Raw genomic sequence first — 21,967 nt, 5'->3', positions numbered from 1 at the left:
TTTCCAATATTTTTATTTTAACACAATCCGCCTTATAAATAAATGTTTATAAATCATACCTGTGTCTTCTTGTAATCTCTAATTCAACTGTACCTTCTCTCACCGTCTTAAACAACTCGATAACTTCCTGATGAGTGCGGCCTTTCAAAATTTGTCCGTTTAGACTTAAGATTTCGTCGCCTAAAAATCGAGAGAATATATTTTGGAATATTTTCAATTTCTTTGAAGATCGTGATTAATTCGAAATAATAATTAATGAGGAATGGTAAAAATAGTCTCGCAGAGTTCGCAGCTTCGAAGTTATCGCAGTCTCCCTCTTTCAAAAAGCATCCAGATAATATCAATAAAGTTTAATGACCAAAAAGTAACCCTTGAAGCTGCCAATGACCCCGTGACGAGGATGTTCTTGCGGGATGCTATCTCTTGCGCTTATGCAAGCCGATCAACTACCAGCCCGTTACTCAAGTATGCGGTAAGGAACGGCGGGCAACGAGGAAACCGCGATGCAAGCGTAAAAAGTGGTGGGCTCGGTTGAAATTCAAGACATGAGAACGCGAAACGCGTCTAACGACCTTCCTGGTTATCGGCACGTCAACTCCCCGCGAATATCTGACCGAATGACTTCTCTGTCCTTTCTTATTTAATAACCGTCCATCAGGACAACTCACGATGTAAAAAAATACCAAATATTTAAAAACGGAAAACGATTTGCATATACATATACATATGTAAGCATCTCGTACATAAAACGTTCTAATAATGCGATAAAGATATCAGGAAGAGATACATTAATACTGGCGCTGTCAATGACACGAGGTATCGTCTTGCGATGAAAAGAAGCGGAGAAAGGCAAAAGGGGAGGAAAAGAGAAAGAAGAAGAAAAAGACCAGAAGAAAAACGGAATATGCCGCGACTGTTTAGATATGCGCGCGGCGTTAGCTGTCGGATTAAAGATTCGACAGCTGTCTGGCGGTATCCTCGCATCGTCATGAATACACGAGACCGTCCGTCGAACGTGCGTTCGACGCGTCGTCATGCATGTTCCCTTATCCTCGCGATTGATAGCTCTCGAACGAAAAAGTTTTTGAGGCAACTTGTGAAACACAACGCGCGATATTTCGCCGCATAGAAGCGCATCAAAGTGACGTACACATTACGCTAATTGTTAAGTAGATAGTGCACGTAACAAATATTATACAACAATTTAATTGCCATTAATCTGACATTTCGTCGTCGAAATTATAACACAGAGCGACAAATGTATCTGGCGTAATAATTAAAATTACAATCTCGCATACTGTTATTACGCGTGGAAAATATCTTTCTTTCTTTTCTTTTTTTTAATAAACTCTACCTTGAAACAACGATCTGGAAATGTCGGCCTGTCCGCCGGGAAAGACCCTTCTCACGAAGATCCCCATGTCACCTCGGGGGCTATCCTTGCCACCTACGACGCTGAAGCCCAAACTGGGTTTGCCGTAGCCCTTCTCGAATCTGGCCACGTGTCTCGACAGATAGTGTTGCGATTCTGTAGCGGGCTCCATGTTGCTGCGGGTGTTCTTTTGATTTTCAGATAAACATGAAAGCGGCAGGAAGTCGGGCCTCTTTTTTGATTCAAGTGACTCCGCGTCACCATCGGTCGTCATCGTCGTCTTCTTCTTCTTTTTCTTCTCGACCGATGAAGAAACGTGATTCGCTTCGGTGTCGATCAACGACATACTGGACAGATTCTTTGCGTTTTCCAGGTACTCGTACTCGCCGGGCATGGTTGGCGGCGGATTCTCGTATACTTGCGGCACCGTCTCCTCGTATGCTGTCATTAGTCGCACCGTATTACCGGTAAAAGATCTCAGAAACTCCTGAACTTCCTCGAGAGTTTCCAGCGTTTTTAATTCCTTACCTTCGACTTCGACTATCTCATCGCCCAATCTCAGTCTACCGTCCCTGCGATCGAAATAATAATTTATCTTAAAAAAGATTATTGAAAAAATATTCAAATCATTTAGGGTAAAAAAAGTCAGAAAAATTAGATGCTATATTTTTATTATCTTCTGCATTCTTAATAAATTAGAAATATCTATGATAAATTTCTCTCACCTATGAGCGATGCCTTCACTTTCGAGCTGTACGACGATGTATCGCAGATCCCCTAATCTTTGTTGCGCCAATCGAATTCCCAGACTCTCCTTAGGGTCTCTCTTGTGCAATTGTATCAGACAACATCGTCGTACCCTCGTTAAAGGTTGGATAATATCGCTTAAAAATCTTGTCTTGTCCTGCTGCAACCTTATACGGTGAGGCGAGACGTCCAGCGTCTTTGCCGTATCCTGCAAAAGGTTCAATCTATCCTCGCAGCTCGGAAGCGGAGTGTCCTCTAATCGTGACACGGCTTCCTCCTCGAAGGATGTTCCGTGAATACTAGGTAACATCCGCCCAGATCCGCTCTGATGCCACCTGAGACCGTCTATTCTCTCGAAATTCATCCGAGAAATCGCGTCCGGCCTGTTCTCATCCACGTCAGAATTCTGCCTGATCCTGCCAACATTCTGGGAGTTTTCCTGATCCTGGCACTCGCTCGGTGTCGAACTCCTTATAGGCTTGTCTCCCTCCGAGTCCACTACGCTGCTAGTGTCCGAATTGCACTTAAGTCCTTCGTTCTCCAAGGCTGTCACAGATTCACCTCGCGGGCCGTCGCTGTCATAGCCAGACTCATTCGAACTCACGTAGTGGGACGAAAGTCTCTGCTCGCAGCTCGAAATAGAATTCCGTCTATTGCTTCTAATAGCGGTCATCATGTCGAGATCGACATTGCAATTCTCCGTTATTCCAGTTTCGATTTTGCCAACAACAAAATCCGTTTTGTCGCGTATGATATCCTCGCTGTGTCGAAACTCGTTGTTTTCCCGAAGAGATAATAAACTCCCGTCAAAAAAACTGTAGCAACCAGCGATACTCTCCCGCTGAAGTCCAGCTTCGATTCGTTCGAGACGGCTGGCATTCAAACTGTACCTGTCCGCTTCATATCTACTGGAATTTCTCTGGAACTCCACATAGGAATTCCGACCCAGTCGTGAAACGTTCTCCCGATTCCTCGTGGAATCGAGAACGGCATTTCCAATCTTTGATCTCTTCCGTCCGAGAGTCGTGGTATTGATGTAAGAGTCTTCAATCTGCAAGGTCGGAAAGTGTTCCTCCGATGCGGTTTTAAACAGCCTGTCGTCCTTAGAAACCAATGATCCGTGACGTTCTTCTGGTAACACGGACAATTTCGATCGCAAAAAGGCATACGGGAAGTTGGACTTTTTCGCTTCCTTTAGGTCGCAGCTACTGCTCTTCCTCATGAATGACTCGTTTTTCGTTTTCTCGAGATCACAGGTGCTAAAGCTCACCGAGGGACTACCCAGCGAATATGTCGAAGCGCAAGGATCACCACGTGCGCGAGTCCCTTGATCACTGCCTCGATGTCTCGCCAGGTCGTCACAGGATACAGTCTTATCCTTTCGCGCGGCAATTTGGAGATCTATACCTTCTGAAGGATCGTCGCCCTTCACATAAGTCGGACTGTTATTTAATTGACTGGTACTGCAGCTTCTAAACAGGCTCTCTTTATCCGGCATCGTTGTTCTCTCCTCGATATTTTGAGATCTTTTGTTGGTTTTAGTTGAGTTAAGCATGCCGGTAGAACCCATTCGAATGAAGAATGATTTGAAGGGAGACGGAGATCTTTGACAAGCTGCGGGTAACTTTCTGTTCATTTTCTCGTCCACATGTATCTTGTTTAGTCGATGGACTTCAATGTTATTATTGCTGGTACTAGTGTCGTTATTATTGATATTATTATTATTATTATTGATGCCATTATACTCAATATCATCGGACCTTTCCGTGATGGAGCAGATAGTTTCACGAGATCTAGTCCGCCGAAACGAATCGATCTTCTTGCCCATCCTGCGACCCCAAATTCCTAGACCCAACACTACGGAATAATAAAATAATATTAATTATGATTCTTGAGAGTTATTTAATTATAACAATAAATATTTAAAAAATGTATATTTAAAAAAATAAACATATTATTTATATTATTTATAAGTCTACTAGATTAATAAAATACTAGATTAATAAAATAATTGTTCCACGATGTAAAACAACAAAATAATACTTAATATTTAATAATTATCCAATAACAAATCAAAGTTATTTTTTATATCCTGGTCGTCAATGAAAACAGAAAGATAAAAGGAAATAAGACATTGAAATGGCAGCGTGCAATCTCGCAAAAGGTAGAACGAAAAACCGTCCAGTGCCCACACCCGCGTGCGACATATGGTGGTTGTCAAGAGCCGTTGCTATCCACCGTCGCCATATACGAGGAACTCACGACAGCGGTTCCGCGTAGTTTGGGACTACTTTTTCGAGGTGTCACCCCAGCTAACGGGCTCGCGACACCGACACATCGGTTCTACATAACGAGAAACGATTAAAAGGCTGCTCGAGTATCGGGCACACGTGTTTTGCGATCGCGCGTATACGGTTCGATGCGCGTGCAAAAGGCGGTTTATATCGCATCGTGTCGTAACAATCTTATTTGTCGTCGATCATCATGTCTCCGTAATCAAAAATATCACGCATTTAGAATATCTCAGCTGGTTTTACTTGCTATCGCGCGCGAGTTGCAGGTGCGTCGTTGAGCCCGCGAGAAAAGGAATGTCACGGAAAAACAGGTATCTCATTAAATAAGCGTCTTGAATTTTTCTTATCATTTTTTTCTCTTATCAATTGTAGAAATAATCGGTGTGATTCATTTTATTGTATGTATACATTTTTAGAATAACTTACAATTTACACAATAAATAAGTAGCAACATTCCTAAGTAAAAATTACAAGATTTGTTATATAATTAATCATATCAAGATTTGTTTTATATTATATATTATATCAATTTCAAAATGTATTATATAAAAATCAAGAGAAAGAGAGAGAGAAAAAGAGAGAGAGAGAGAGAGAGAACTAGAAAACGATGTTGTTAACATAAATTAAAAAAGTCATTCTGTAAATATAAAAAAAAAGGTGTCAATATTCTTTCTCTTTTCAATTTGTTATATATTATATAACGGAGAATAAATAAATCTATACGTTGTAACAAATATATGAGACATTAAATTTTAATTTTTCAAAAACAACTTCAGTTAATGAATTAAATTCCACAAGCAAACTTTCCATTAAAATACAACCGGAAGGAGCAAGATTATTAACTTCACTGCGATACTATCACAGCAAATGGCGAATCCAAGTCGATGTTAGCAAGTATGTCGGACGACGGGGCCTCTAACGAGGCAAGTGCGCCAAGCGAGTGATTAGTGAAAGGATGCGATGTTTTCCTGGATTAGCGGTAATTCGCAGCCGTTCGAAACAGGAGCAAGATCAGCGCGATGTCGACAGACAAGTGGTTTTTTGCGTATCGTTACTGACGGGCAGGGGACATGAAAGTCAACAGAGCATAGAGTCCAGCTTGAAATTGTATTTAGACCCGCTACAGGATAATGTCCGCGCGTACCATATTATTCGATGCAGCAGTTTACTTTTTAATGCTTGCATACTCGCTTGCAATTTATCACCACTGTTCGATCAAATCAAAACTCTGTCGTTTTCAAAGTCAGCGTTAATACAATTTTATGTGCCTTTTTTTATTAATTCAATATTTAAACATTCGCTATATTTCTTGCCAAATAAAAATATTATTACATCTGTAACGCTTTAAATTAAATATCTTTACGAATTTGGTTTAACTGAGAAAAATAATGATTAGAAAGGGGTATCATTAACGAGATGAGATATTGAATTAATAAGCACGCTTCATTGCCGAGATGTGATGGCAACTGATAACTTACTTCGTTGCTTACTTGGATCGTGCTCGACAATGAAGGCCGGCACGGCCGTAACCGTTTGATAGTCAGCCTCGATAACATCCTGCTCGCTGTCTTGCTTCGTCTCGAGCAGCGTCTGCATCGCAGCCGCGTCGCCGCAGCTCCTCCGAGTATATTTGGTCCGGGAGATTTTCAACAAGGTAGCGGTTTCCAGATCCTGACTGTTCGTCCGCGACACCGGAGTCGCCGATAGCTCACCCAGCGAAGCCGCCGAATTCGATAAAGAAAGGGCGACATCGTCGGCGCTGTGGCGCCGAGACTTCGACAAGCGTTTAAACATCGTCTAGCTGTAAAGGTACAAAAACGATAAAATTTACACGACACCAACGACACGCTTATATTAATACGACAGCTGAGATTAATGCTTATAAAAAATGTTTTTCATTATCTCTTCCTATTTTGTAAGAATTTTTTATATTACTCTTAATAATATCATGATGATGACTAGCCTACGTAAATTACGAATTTCATAAAATTTTGTGGTGAAAGTGGTGGTATTCTTTAAAACATCTCACAACAGGGACGAAGGTGTACGATCCTCCGCGGTGGAGGATGATTGGACGTAAGACAGGAATTACTTACGTCATCCTTTATCCACGCGTCGAAAAGAAATGTAAGGGATTCGTTATAAAGTATACAGCCGATGCGACGCGACGTACCGCGCTCGGCAAGTTTCCAAGTACGATTTACCGTTCAATGTCTGGTGATCGGCGTACTTGTCGAAATGTTTTTGCAGCCGCGAAAAGATACTGGTAGATTCGCGATCTTTCATTTATCACTCAAATAATGATATCGAGATTCCCTCGGGAGAGAAACCGACGTACTGTCAATCAAAATAATCGCGATATCGAAGAATTATACGTACACTGTAACGTTATCCACTGATGTAATTGATACACTTGTCATTTTCTCGTGATTTCATAATGTCTATTAAATGAGCAATTATTGCTCTTATCGATCTTAAGGAAAGCATTGGATTTATCATAGAAGAAACTTGAGAAAAGGTATAGCGAGACGGGGCGAGAGAAAGAGAGAGAGAGAGAGAGAGAGAGGGAGAGAAGAGGACTAGAATTAATTTCTCTTACGCAGATCAGACCCACGAAGGCCACTTGTTATTATTTATTTTTTTCCTCGTCAAGGTTCCCGGATTTCAGTCTCATGCTCTCGTGGTGACGTGTATGTGAATGATTTACACACACGGAATAGCAAGAAGTAGGCAGGCGAAAACAACTTTCTTGGAATGGACGTTGTTGCATTTCAACGCTCCTATCCTTTATTTTGTGTCTTTCCTTCTCCAAAACTTTGTATAAGCTTATTTTTTCTCCTCGTTGTATTATATTTATGTTATATTGTGTTATATTTATTATTTTATAGGCAATCACTAGTATAGTGCGCAGACTACGCATGGGAGGATTGCAAAGTAAAGATTTTTAGAATTTAATCAATCTGATTTTAATTTTAGACCGTTTCGTTCTCATTGCTTGAATTGTAAATCTCCAATGCGTAACCTGATACGAATTTTACTGTCGCAACTCAATACAGATTACATTTGTTGTTTCTATTTTATACCAGCGCGATATTAAATATTTCAAATATTCTTATTAAATATGTATTACATATATTGAAATCGATATGCAATAATATGCAATAATTCATTCTGTACGTTTATTTACGCGTTTTGCATTCTGCGAACATTCCGTTATTCTCAAACATCTACAATATGTAGAATCGACAGAAAAACGCAGACAGAATTAATGTCAAAGATTCCAGACATGGTAGGGAAAAATGTGCGGACAAATAAGCAAAACTTATAATATACACGTGTGTATGTACGCAATGCATACGCCACGAGTACGCGATACTCGAGGTTAGAGAAAGTCTCATGGCGCGTGCAGAAACTGCACGCTCGCGTATGCATTTTTGCAATTGTCGAATATCGCACGATTTCACATAATGCATACAACCGTAGCCGAGTATCACTCGGCAATGTTCGCGCTGCATCCGCTTAGGTGTTCGAAGGATTATCACCGCGGAAGAGGAAAGATCGACCGACATTCCTGATTTCACCGCCATTGACAGCTAAGTATTTTCTAGGACGTCCTTGCGATATATGTGTGACAGATATGAGCGTGTTGCGTGTTGTTAGAACTTTTGCACCGAAACTACGAGTTTCTTATCGAGATTCGAATTTTCTATTCCACCTCGAGCAATTTTTTTTAATCCCTCTTGTACAACATACAAATAATTTATATTTTTTTAATTACATAGCATTAACAATCAAATATGTAAGCAGCAGCTTCTAGCCTACTCTCTTTGTTTCTCTTTCATCGGCATCGATATTTTTGAAGATACTCAGTCGAGACTGGGAATTTGCATTTCATGAGCTGCACTTCCGCAACGAGCCTCGCGTCATGGAGATATATTAGAGAAGCCCAGAAGTATTTCCGGCGTACGCACGCCCGATTAAGTTCCCAATGAGGTTCATATAGTAAAACGGAAGGAGACGTATATGTAGTGAACGACATTGCAGAGTAGGATGTATGAATCGTACATGTCGTCTACTCTATAGATTTACATCATCCATTCTATTCATCGTCTAGAATTTAAAAACTAAAATTTAATATCTAAAATACAAAAACTCAAATATAAAACGCATGACACTTTCTGAAAAAGTTTCTTGTAAAATATATAAAGTAAAACATAAATGTAAAATACAATACAATGTGTCATGCTATTATAACAATTTAATATTAATTACCGCAGAAAATGTAATTTAATAACTGGATATTAAGCGCATTTATTATCGCGGATATCTGCTACGTTAAACGTGCAACTAATTGGTAATAAAATGTCATTAACTTTAGCCTTTATTTTCTCCATCCGGCATAATAATCCTTCCGTTTCTAATAAACAGCCATTCGCATCGTGAAAAGGTGTTATCGACAGCACATTATTCACACGATCCACCATCCACCTACCTCCCTTTCTTTTTCTCTATTTCTCTAGAGATTTATATTTTTGTAACTATGTACGGAGTTTACGTCCTATTGCCAATGCTTACTTACTATGCACGCCCGTTATGTATGTACAACTACGCCACGTTTGTGTTCCATGCTCCGTTATGACTTCTGCTTCCGCGACTTTTTATTCGAGTCAGCGTCGAGTCGGAAGCTATAATCGAGAGAACGCCGAGCGTCCAAATGATGACGATGCATTCTCTTTACGGTTTAAGAAAACGCTCTTCTGGTTTCTATTTTCAGCGGAGATCGGCTCTCTCAAACTTTTTACATTCGACATTTAGGAATTGATCGTCCGTGGACTGCGTACATGCGCGCAGGACGCACACGTGCTGATCGCCAACGTGGATCGCTTCATTTAAGCGCTCCTGCTATATCGCAGGTGTTATATTACATTGTCCACGTTACAAGAGAGTAACGAGAGGCCGAGGAAGGATATCGGATGTTACGCGGCATAAGGGCGACGTCACGAGGGTCTGTATTCATTTTTCAAAGAGGCTATTTCGATAAGTATCGGCTATCTTGACTCGAACACTTGCTACTCCTATCAACGTGATAGAGTATCGGTAGAACAGTCTTAATACATATTCGAGTAAATTATCATTTCTTCTTGTTCTTATTTTCTTTACACGAGTTATCATCAAAGATCTTATCGACAAGTAGGGTCTTAGGACCGGTTGTTCCAACTTCTTGGTAAACTTACCTATCAGATGAATATATATCTTTCTTTATTTATTCAACATAAAAAATGAAGATAGACACATGCTTACCCGATAGGTACGTTTACCAAAAAGTTGAAACAAGCGGCCCTTAAAATTAAAAAAAAATACCTACGACTTTACTTCTCAATCCTAACAATACAACGAAGATAATCTTACTTTTTATGTAATTTTACGCTTGATCTGTCTTGTGAGAGATACACTAAGGAAACAAAAGCAACTGGGTAATAAAAAATGTCGACTCATAGCATTTGCCGGAGAAGTATGTTTCGCCGCTATGAGACATCCCTTACGTGTATTTCTGCAAATGCAAAAGTGTCTGCAATATTACTTAATACAGCTTACATTCCAGCAGCCAAAGATACTCGTATGAAGAAGATCAAAATGCTATTAACATGTTCGTTACGCTTTCTACGTCTGTATCCCTTTTTATACTATCATATAAAACGTCGGAGGTAGACACTTTGAAGATTTCATGTAATATCACGGCTTGTGTCGTAATGCCATACGTTTCACGCGCGACGTAATTTTTGGAACGATTAAAGCCTTGTTACCTTACTCATTCGCGTCCCTTAGGAGGCGTGCGCGCGGTTTAAAAAAAGTTGCGAAGAAAATATCGTAAGATAATATCTTGCTCAACGCAATAAACTTTATGCCGCAATGCTTGTGGTTCCGCCGAGGGATTTTCACCAGAAAATCAATGGTAATTTTGAGAGAGGGAGAGAAACGCGGCGAAGCCACGAGAAATGATCTTGTTGAAGCTGGAACTTCGTGTTTCGTTAAAATGCCGATAATTGGATTTACTGCCACGTTTTATATCTGTGGTACAGAATGCCCGACGCGTACTTCCTGTCCGGAAGACCCTCCATCCGCTATCACATCTTGTGACTCACGTATAGAGACTACTCGTAATAAATAATGTTTTCTTAACGTTTTCGTAACATTATAAACAAGAACAGTTTTTATTTCTTCAAAAATGTTACAAAAATGTTACCAAGGTATATGGTTTTAGAACAATAAAGAAAGAAACATTCAAAATAAATTGCGTGATATAATTCCGACCGGAAAATGATTTCTCGTAAAAGAGCTTCAAATCGACGATTCAAATGCTGAGAGCTTCTGAAGTATGCAAATATAAAAAATTACATAAACGTATCGTGAAAGTATGATAGTTCTCCTAACTGCCAACTTTTTTTCTTTTAATGTTACCACCAGGTAGTTGCGGTTAGATGACCCCGCTTTCAAAAAGAAAAGCCCATCAAAGATTTACAATAGAAAATAATGGCGTATTCCACGTCATTACTATCTCTAACGTCCATGTTTAAAGTCTTCCTTCTTCTTCACCTTACAGTACATTTGAATAGCATTGTAGCGTAAAAATTCTTATTATCAACTTTGCGGCGAAAATTGCGAATAAAATTCTATCTTAAATAAAGCTGGAATATCAGAGTTTTTAATTTTTTTCTAAAATAAAAAAAGCATATTAAAAATAATTATGATTTAAATATTATTTCGGCATTGATTTTGTTTTTCAAATACATCCGACAAACAGAATTTTACTTAATCTTATTTTATCAATCTAATAAAATCTTTTTTCCTTTGCTGCACTTGCTGTTGTTAACAAGGTTAAGTAATCTAAGTACTAAGTAAGAGAATACAAACAATGAAGTATTTACGATAGAGGATAAAGGCGTATATCACGTCATTATCATCGTCCAAGAAGCGAAGCTCTTTCATCTCTTCTCATCCTCTCTTCATACGGCACATCTAGATTCGCGCAGTGTAGCACGGCGCGGCGGATATAATCGTATAAGGTGGAGGGTAGTCCGACGCCTTAGATGGCTTGAAATACAACAGCAGGCCGGACTCTCTTGTTGCGACTTGGTCAGACCTAGGCAAAAACTAGGATAGGCTTAGATGGCTCCTCGTACCACGGAACAGTCGACGATGGCGGCACGTAGAAAAACGCAGCGGTCACGCAGTGGAGGGAAAGAGGGAGAGAAAGGGAGAAAAAGAAAGAGAGAGAGAGAGAGAGAGAGAGAGGCGCAGAGAGTCTTCAGCCTACGCGTATACGTGCGTACACGCGCGTGTACGCACGCACGCATAAACGCCCGTACGCGCCGCGGAAGAGAAACCGGGAGAGGAAGAGAGGAGAGAGAGAAAGAGAAAAGCGAGACTCCATAAGAGAAAAAGAAGGAAAGAGAAAGACAGCTAGACCTTGGAAGGAGAGACGCGAGAGAAGCAAATACTGCCGGGATAGGTACATTCAACGTAGTCGACCGGACAGTGCACTGAACTTGGCAAGAAACCCAAGGTTGCATGGCTTAATGATCTAGTTTCTTCGGCAAAGATATGATTCACTATTATGCATTCACTCATAGCGTGGCGAGACTTCTTCCCCTGCGTGGACACGACTACGTGAAAAATCCGCAATCAATATCTCACTTAAAAATATCCGCATGATTTATAATCTGTACGACAAGGAGATGTCGGAGAGACTCGGTTCTTATCTATAAGGATGGAAGCAGAACACCAGAAAGTCACCCTCGAAAGAATTAAGTCGCTTGCAACAGTTCTCTTCTATAAGAGAAAGGAAGAATCGAATAAGATATATTTTAGACTCATATAATAAAACAGTTAAAAGTTTAAATATATTATACTTAATTACACGCTAGACGAGGGAAAGCATTGACATCGATAGTTAACATCATTCGAAAATGGAACGCTTTCCAAAGCGAACGTACGAAATTCAATACGTCAGAAATTTCACATCCTTTTCGCGAAACCAGTTTGATAATGTCAGGGCTATGCTTCTGTAATGATGCAATTTTCTTGGTGCATACCGTGTTGTCAGCAAAATATAAAATTCCAAAATGTATATGGACGTAAGTCCGACATTACTCTACTGTCACTGCATTTTAACGTCATACGATAATTAATAAGTTGTAACGCGAATCGCTTGACAAGTTACTAATATTTATATTGATAATAACTATTAAATAATCAGCGCGTGATCGGTCGTGAGATGATACGAGGCTCTTTAACCACTCATTCAGAACGCATCTCGATAGAGAAATTGTCGCTGAATGGAAATGATGATACGACGGCTTTTCTTATCCAAAGTTGGCCATTATCGAGGCTTATCGAGGTACACTGAATCGCAACAGTCGTTGTAACTGTTCCCTCTAATCCTCCAGTGTACCGCGTTCGTACGGCTGCATCATGCCGCAAACACACTACGAGGAAGCTTCTTACGTGCGTATGAGTGCGCGATTGCGAGGATGCAAAATCAGGTGAATCAAAGACAGCGCGGACCGAATCCTTTGTGCAACGGTGCGCAGAACGCGCTGCATCATCCATCTGGATGGACTATACGCAGCGCACGAAGAAAAACTGAACGTACGTACACACGCGCGCACACATATATCTAAACTTTTCTATCGTGATGTAAACTTATGTGCGTGCCTGTAATAGTAAAAGATGCATGAGCGCGCGTCTTTTTATATGAGTTTAATACCGATAAGTTTTATTGGCCGTCGTTATCCGATGCTCGCCGGACCGTGACGACTACTATCTAAAAACACACCTTGTTAGTCCCGGGAATTAGTCGAAAACAAATTCTTCTCCTTTGATCTCGATATCCTGGAGAGGTTTCTCTCGCACTCTCTACGCCTTGTGACTCCCCTTGCGCCAAGTAACGACAATTGAAACGGAATATCGATGTAAAGAGAGATTCGCCCAGAGGCAGGCGATTACGCAAAGCAATTCTGACGGTAAAGATACAACGAGCGAGGATATATCACCACCCGTTGCGGTGGTAGATACCGGCGCGTGCCGGTTGACCCTGCGCGTGGGGGTCAGCAGGTGGAACGCGCGTTTGACGAAAGATCAGGTATATGAGATGTGTGGAAACGCATGCTGCCTTATTTATGCGTACACGCCCCTGCATCCTGCGCGCACTATTACCCGCGGCTCTCGCATGAAGTAGATCCACGCCGCGCCGGCCAATGAATATTTCCAACATGCGTTGCCTATTCGAAGCATTTTTTCTGAGTAAAGTAACTTTATCCGTTGCTTTAAAAAAATGTATCCTTTTTATATTAAATGCAAAAATGATCATTTTTAATTGATTTCACCATCATTAAATATATTTTTTGCTAGTAAACTAACACGACCATCCGTTCGTTTTATTTAACAAAAGGCGAAGGTAATCTTGCGAATGTCGAAAAAAGATGCGTCTTACAGTATTATTGTCAGCACGCATGTAAATCAAATTATTCAGAACAACAAAACTTTGTATCGGTCCGCTAACAACGGAAATATTCAAGGTGGTTAAATTATACGGTTTACCCTGCATGTATGATGAATGAAAGAGAGGGAGAAAAGAGAGAAAAAACGTGAGAGAAAGAATTGAGAGGGAGGGTGGTATTGTGTATTCCAGCAAGGGCGGATATACATAATAAAAGGGAAAAAGAGAGACCCGTATGTTACCAATAAAGTTTCCAATCGAACACTCTATACTGATACCGATATGCGAGACAACATGACTTGTTAATTCTGATCTCTATTGATGAAGAATAGAACTGCATACTAAAAGAATAATAAAAAATCCTGTTAGTATCGGGGCAAATATTCCTGCGTTACGGTTAATATAATCCATACTTAATTACAAATTATATAGCCGCCGTGTGTTGGTGAATAAATTAGACCTTTCGCAAATAGATAGCTCGAAAAATTATGTCAAGGAAAATAATCCGTGCAAAAACATATTATTACTTTGCAAGCCGTTTTGCAACTGATCAAGCTGGGTAGTTCACTACCAGATCCAGTATTCATGTGACGATTAGCACGAAACAGTTATCTTACAGCCGGTTTGCGGTGATATCGCGGACCTTGTCGTGATTCAAGTTTCGAGGAAGGTATCTCGATCCGTTTCGTACGTATTGTACGTTTTGTTACATCAACGACATTGTAGACGTTTTAGAAGGCGGTAAACGACGCGCAACCGTGGCGCGTCGCCAGCTGAAGGGTAAAGAAGATTTGCCGTGGGAATGAAGACAAAGATCTCCCGTGTCCCGTGAAGCGAGAAGGCTCTCCCGAATCCGTGACGATTCTCAACATTATAGAAAGAGAATCGAGAGCAAGTGGAATCGACGGTTCGCGTACGTTCCTCCTCGGCTCCAGATCGCTCCTCTAGTGCTCTCCCCTTCTCGCTCCGTTTCCTCCTTCTTTCGCTTCTCTCACCGCGCGCCGTCTCGACATCAGCTTCGCTCGACCTCTAATTCTCGAGCGAACAAAAACTTAATCGGTCGCTTCCTCCGTTCGCTCTTACGGTTACGGCGAGAGGAAGAGAGAAGAAAGAGAGAAGGCGAGACAGGGAAAGAGGGAAAGAGAAAGGGAGAGAGGAAGAGAAGGTAGGACGAAAGCTGGCCTGAAGGGCTAGCGCGCGACGATAGCGCGAGGAAAGGAGAGAAAATCGAGGAGAAAAAAGGATCAAGTCGAAGGCCAGGTTTTCCTGCAGAATACGATCGGGATTACCTTCGGCGTAATCTCCGCCGTATCCAGTAGCTATAACCGTCTGAATTCATTTAACCGCGCGGCGATACGTGTAGATGCAACGCCGAGCTGCTTACCAGCCGGTTTTACTTCGAGGCGCGCGCGAACTTGAATTCCCGCGTGCGTAAAAGTACGCTTCTATCGGAGATACACCCTCGGATCTGAGGCGGTAAGAAGCACGAAGAACGAGCGCGACGAAAGAGTTGATTCGCGCGCGGAACCATCGAGGAAAGCAGACGCGGCAAATTCATAAAAGCAACCTCTCGGTAGGTAGGTAGGTAGGTAGGTAGGTATAAAATGGCCGGAAGCTGGGATAGTGACAGCGTGAAAAATAATGCCAGATGTTCGCTGCTTGATTGCTCATCCTCGACCGAGAGTAAAGGATGATACTGTTCGTTCCGGTTAATTTCCGCGCCTGTCTCTTACACGGGATTGGAAATTTCTTAAGTACGCAAGAAAGGACAAGAAAGGACAATTGTTTTTTATACATTGTTAAACAAATTATAAATGTTATATAAAATATTGATAACGCAAATATATCGATTCTACGTGACAATTATTTATATGCAATAATTGTTATTTTCTACGAAACAAATATTATTTTTGTTTAACACGTATCGATTTTCAGATGCAAATATCAATGGTGTAAAACATTTTTATTTACTGGCGTTTATATTAATTTCAATTAAAAAAAAAGTTATTCTTTATTCAACGACATTTTTTTATGCGAATTATTAATTCAAATAGTTGTCCAAGAAAATTAATATTTGACTAAATATCTGAATACTCGTACGAAGCATCCAGACGAGTGGATGTAGCGTGTGTGTACACTTTGGTACATCACAGAGGTGTTAAAGGCACGACGTTGATTAAATTTATGTCTCTGTCGGTCATGATAAATGCGATAGTTCGATCTGGTTATAATTTGGGCCCGAGTAAAAGGAGTACTTAGGAGGTGTACAAACCTTTTAGTACATGTCACGCTGGTATCTTTCCTTCACGATTTACGACGACGATAAAGCAATGACGAAAACGAAAAGAATGGAACTAACGAATTTACTTCTCGCGTATTCTTGGCTAATCAATTTAAATGCCTCTATGTAACGCTGCTTGATTAATCACCCTTGTAATACTTTGAATATATTTCTTTAAGCTCGCAAGCAAGAGATATTAGCGGAGAGAATTATTGAGCTGCGCAGAAAGAGAGAGGAGTTACGAGTTGTTGAGATATTAATTCACAATGTTATTACTATTGCAATATTTTGAAGATAATTATATAACATGTTTTATTGCATTTTTTACTGTACTACACATTATATTAAATCATAATTATAATTAATGTTGATATTCACAAATTAAAATAATTAATTTTAAACAGCTGGGAAGCGAAAATTTACTTGCAGTAAACCCATCCTTCCTTCATTTTTAATAAATTTGTTTTAAATCGTAACAAATAAATATTAAAAATTAAATATTATCATTTATTTTGCTTTAATAAGAAAGAATAAATTAATATAAACTGAAATATCATTGTGTTTGTGTTGCAGTAGCCGATAGAAGAGTGTATTATTCGCGTCGACGGAAAACGCCTCACCCGAAGCGATTTATATATTTAACTAACATGAAAGGCCATGAGGCAAATATAATATTTAACGGACGCAGTCGCATTAATGATCATCTATTTATGTAAATAACGACGCTTCGCGAATATTGCCCGCGGTGATAGGATGCGCGGTCCACTTTCCAGCATCCGATCGCCTTACCCTCGAATGGATGTCCGTCGCATCGAGAGTACATTCACGGCACGTAGATCAGCTTTTCCCTTCCCCTCTAGTCTTGCTTCCTTTTCATTTTCTCCCTTCCTCTCAGCAGTGAGATTCCGTTACTGCACGAGTTCGAATCGGGAGAGAGAAAGATGTATATATTCGCAAAGAAAGAAAGAAGGACAGAAAAATCCGCGAAGTCTAGAAGCGAGAATTAAGAGGAGGAAGAAATGGAAACGCGTGCGCGCGCGCACGCAAGAAAGAGAGAGAGAGAGAGAGAGAGAGAGAGAGAGAGAGAGAGAGAGAGAGTTGAAATGAGCTCAAGCAGAAGGAAGAGGAAAGACACATACTCGTTTCGCATTCTGCAGCGCGCTAGTCAGCGGCTAACTATAAGAGGAGCTAACTATAACCCAAAGTTTCTACCCCGCGGCGGCTATTTCGAGGTTTCCTCGCGTGCGTTGTCGCACCGCCAAATCCTGACCCCGTCCCGATCCGAGAGAGATTCGAACGCGTTCGGGGAGAGCCCGGCGCACTCGCAGAAAAGTGCGATACGGCACAAACGCATGATGATAACACGATTTGACGTAAACCGTCCATCGGCGGCGTTAGAGATCCGTTAGGAATGTGATCTTACAATTAGTATTAGCGGCAATTAACAGCGCGGTTGACACGACAATTCCCACCTAAGTATATAACACTCGCTAATCTCCATTAATAATACACCCGACGAACTCGTACTTAAGGAGAGAGCTTTTGAACAGTTTGCGCGCGATTGTGCTGTAAAAATAGCTCGAAATTAATACGCGAATTAAAATTATTACGAGTGTTATTAGTTATTTAATAGCGCGTTTACTGTATATTATTGACCAGAGTGTCATGATTTAGCCACATATTCCGTAACAATTTGCAGTCGGAGCGTACGTTTTGCTCCTGAGCGTTACAGTTACGCATAATTAGGGTTGGGTGGTAACTAGTTAAAAAGTTGAAAGTTATAAATAATAAATAAAGTTAAAAAGTTAATAACTTTCAATTTAATTTAGTTAAAAAATATATTAAATCACCTAACCCTGCGTATAATAATTATCGCACGGGCGATAATATATAATTCTATAAGCCGGTTCGTATCCAGTTCTATATATGCGTTATAATTTAATTACGTTTTAGTTACGTCGCGGCGATTAAGCGCTCGCTTGGATAACGACGAGGGGGTCAATGCACGGAGCGGTCCCGATGACGCTGTCGCTGCTTCACCTCTCATTGGCTAAATCCTATTATTTATTTATAAGCCGAGAATCTCTGTTGGAGCGCGCGCGAAGATCGGCCCGACATTTTCTTGGCTTCGTATAAAGTTACGACGTTAATGGTAAGGCAAAGTGCGCCTTCTTCGTGATGCGACGTAAAGAAACATTAGTGTTTTCTCACTCACATGGATAATCGTGGTTTAAATAACATGTAAATGTGACAAACTGGATATTCCGGATCATAACGATCAAAGAAATATTCTATATATTAATATCAACGAGCATATATGTACAACGGAGAAACGTACGATTAAAACAAATTTAACCGTACGACATCCAAGACGAGAAATCTGAAATTGTTGAAAATCTCGATAGGTACAGTTCTCGATTCCTCGGTTAGGTTAAATTTTACACCTGCGATCACTGCGATCAATATATGCCGAGTGATTTTCGAGCGATTAAACGAAGCAGTGCGCGATTAACGTCGAACGTCGAACGAGAGACCGGATTAACCTTGCGCTCGCCTGGAAATGCAAGCTTTCTCGCTCCATTCCGCTGCGAAAACAGAACCGAGCACATGCTCGATGCGCGTCGAATGGTCGAACGAGCCACACCGGTCGCGCCGTGATCGCGTGCATCCGGTGGATCAACCGAGTATCCTTTTCGTGTCTCCTTCGAGACCCTCGGATCGCGCCACGTTTAACCTTGTCGGTTTCCTGAACCCGGCAGAAAAACTAATTCCATTTTCGTCTCCCGCGCCGCGCGATATATTTACACCGAGCGATCGTAACAAGAGGAGCGCTTTAGCGCAAATCCTCGCGCAAAATCGTGAAATCGTGAAATTGCTGGGAACTGGCTCGAAAAGATTTCTACTCGCGCGTATTTTCGTCGCGACGTATCACAACTCGTAGCGTCAACTCCAGATCGCAGTGGCAAATTGTCCAATTATCACGAATTGCCTGAAGATGAATTTCTCGAAAAGGCGCTTCGACGCTTCGAATATTCGATTATTTATTATTTTATTATTATTATTATTGTAATTATGTCGACAGGACGTATAAATAATTTATCAATTGCGCGATGGAACTCTCGTTTCCGAGGTGTCTCGCATCACGTAGCAGTAGTAGTGCGTCCGTTCCGCCCGTGAGTACAAACGACCTCTGGATCCTTCCAGACACGTTATTGCACATGCAATACACCTGTTACTCTTACGCGTTGCGTAAGTTTCCTCGGTGGCGAGCCCGCGAGTCAGAAACTGACCGCAAGAATTCCGAATACTTTCACTCGTTTCAGGCGCTGCGCGCTGGTGCGACGCCGCGACGCGGCGCGGCACGAGAAAGTATCCCAATATGTACGGCACCATCTGATAACTGCTGCATCGAGAGTGGCAAAGGGCCACGAAGGAGGTGGGTAACGAGAGAAGGTAACAAAAATAAAATTCTCGACTTACGCGCTTGCATCTGAATCGTTACGCGTGAATAAACAGATATACATTAATAAAATGCAAAACGCATTTCTTCGCGTTTCTTCGCGTTGATCGTCAACAGGTGCGACGCTGTGTCGTCGCGGAGGCGTTATTGTCCAAATGTCACGCTTGAGAATGATTGAGGAATGAAGGTTGATGAGATCTCACCCCGTGGACCGCCCCTACTCGGGTGGTCCGAGATGCATTTAGGCAGAGCGAATTCCTCTGACAACATTAGCGAGTACAAAGTCGACGGGAGATTTTGTTTAAACCGAGTGACGCACGCAAAAACGATTGCATGTTGCTTGATTACACTGTTATGTGAAATGAGCTCGAAGTGTGAGCGAATTTAAAAGAAATCATTTTATTTCGTTAGATAATATTTATAAAAAGTATTTTAAATGCTTCTTGCTTTCTTAATCATTCAAATCAAAATTTCATGTTAATTAAACAATAATAAAATCATTATTATAAGATACTGTACAATATATTTATATTGCATTAAATAATCTCGATATAAACAAAAATATAATTAAAAATAACAAATTATACAATAAAAATATCATTATACAATAACATATATTAATAGTAATTTAAAAAATTGCTGATTAATATTTCAAGATACGCTAAATAGCTGCTTAGGGCAAGCAAAGTAAGCTGATATATATTGCGCGCGTGCAAACTACAACGCGATCGCATATTCTACAGTTATGTTACTATGTGCTATGCAAACCAACTCGACCACGCTAACTAATTCACTGATATTATCAATTTATGATCGCGCGTGCGTGATTCGGCGGGACTGTTCCGAGCGGCAACAAAAGCGAAAGCTGGCGTTTGAAGTCAGACACGTTATTCATATAATTATTTAGTGTGGTTGTATCAAGGCTATCCGAAGCGTAAAGTGCTGCACAAGAATTTCTAACACTCCGTAAGAACAAAGAATCGAACAATAAGTCTCGCAATTAATAACACACGATCAAAATCAAATATTTAAAACAGCTATGATAAAATATTACTTGTATAATTGAGATCTTTAATATTATTTCAACAAATTATAGTACTGTTCGATATCTCGTTCATGTAATAATATCTGTTAATTTCTAGTTGTGTCTCAACCTTGAATACCGAAATTCTGATGACCCCCACCCTTCGAGATCAGCGAAACAATGTGCTCTGCATATCTAGCCTATCATCTCTCAAATCTGCGGAACCTTGAAAGATATCTCAGCGGACGCATCTATTTAAAATTGCAAACCGGTGGCCGCGCAAAATGGAATCTGTCGAAAAAGGCATAAAGCGACCAAAATGTGTCGCACAAAAGCTCCTAAAGAAGGTCAACCGGACTCAAAGGTTAAGCGGAGTCAACCGATGCGATTTGGTTTATGGCGCGAGCTCATATCCCTTCCCTCTCGTATTATTGTATTTTCGACGATGATTTACGATAGGAGCGACCGGGCGTTTGTGTCTCCATTTTTTTTTTTACTTTCTTGCTCGACAACGGATCGCACCCGATAGCAATGCAGCGATGCGTCGCGGGACGTCATCAGCAGCATTCCGGAATTTCCGGAGCTGACGGTCGTTTCATGTCATTCAAAAGCACAAAATTTTCTTTATTTTAGTGTAAAGCAATAAATAATATGTCATATCTAAACGATATATATATAAAATTTATTTTGTTATTGTAGATATTTAAGAGATAATCAAAATTATATAGAGAAAAAAATTTGTAAAGTTAAGTTCAAGGAGGCAAAAGAGATTAAAATAAATATATTAAACTGAATAAATAAGATAAAAGAATGAATAGATAGATGGATGAACGAGTGTGTTAAATTGTAAACCAAATCCCCTTCTTGGCTACTGTAATGTTGATAAAGATTATTATTATTATTATATATTATTATAAAATTTGCTTTATTTTAATCTAATAAATTTAATAAATAATTAAATAAACATAAATCTATAAAAAATGCATCAAGTTTAAAACAATTTATGAATTTTAATTACTTCTGCTTTAAGCATGTATATTTTTACTTATTTGCTCTTCTCATACACATAAAATAAAGATATTACTAATAAAATATAATTTATTTTATATAAAAATTTATTGTTTCTTTCTAATTCTAAGAGTTGAGCTTTATTCATGCTTAGTTCGATGTTCATTTTATTCTATTATAAATTTTCTTTAGTTTATAATCATAAGCATTGACTTGTTTCTCTAAAAGTTATAACTTGTCTGCTGCATTTATAATACTTTCCGATATTTACAGTATTTAATC

General features: G+C 40.1%; 1 protein-coding gene and 1 pseudogene across 2 annotated transcripts in view; one reads left to right on the top strand and one right to left on the bottom strand.

Moving 5' to 3' along the window:
• The window catches only part of LOC105839900, a 31,972-nt gene that overhangs the window by 530 nt on the left and 9,475 nt on the right, over nucleotides 1-21,967 (bottom strand). Inside the window, exons 5-8 of one of the 2 annotated variants that reach the window (XM_012686530.3) lie at nucleotides 5,892-6,214; nucleotides 2,098-3,976; nucleotides 1,355-1,944; nucleotides 60-180 (exon numbers count right to left, since the gene is read on the bottom strand). In XM_012686530.3, coding sequence (XP_012541984.2) covers nucleotides 60-180; nucleotides 1,355-1,944; nucleotides 2,098-3,976; nucleotides 5,892-6,207 — 2,906 coding nt within the window. In that variant the 5' untranslated portion in view covers nucleotides 6,208-6,214. The remainder of the gene's footprint in view (nucleotides 1-59; nucleotides 181-1,354; nucleotides 1,945-2,097; nucleotides 3,977-5,891; nucleotides 6,215-21,967) is intronic. The other variant, XM_012686531.3, reaches the window with a different exon arrangement.
• LOC114253947 lies at nucleotides 6,223-21,680 on the top strand (annotated as a pseudogene).

The sequence above is a fragment of the Monomorium pharaonis genome, chromosome 4 (assembly GCF_013373865.1).
Source record: "Monomorium pharaonis isolate MP-MQ-018 chromosome 4, ASM1337386v2, whole genome shotgun sequence".
NCBI classification, from domain to species: domain Eukaryota; kingdom Metazoa; phylum Arthropoda; class Insecta; order Hymenoptera; family Formicidae; genus Monomorium; species Monomorium pharaonis.
Note: the sequence above shows the minus strand (reverse complement) of the source record. Positions and strands in the feature narration are given on the sequence as shown.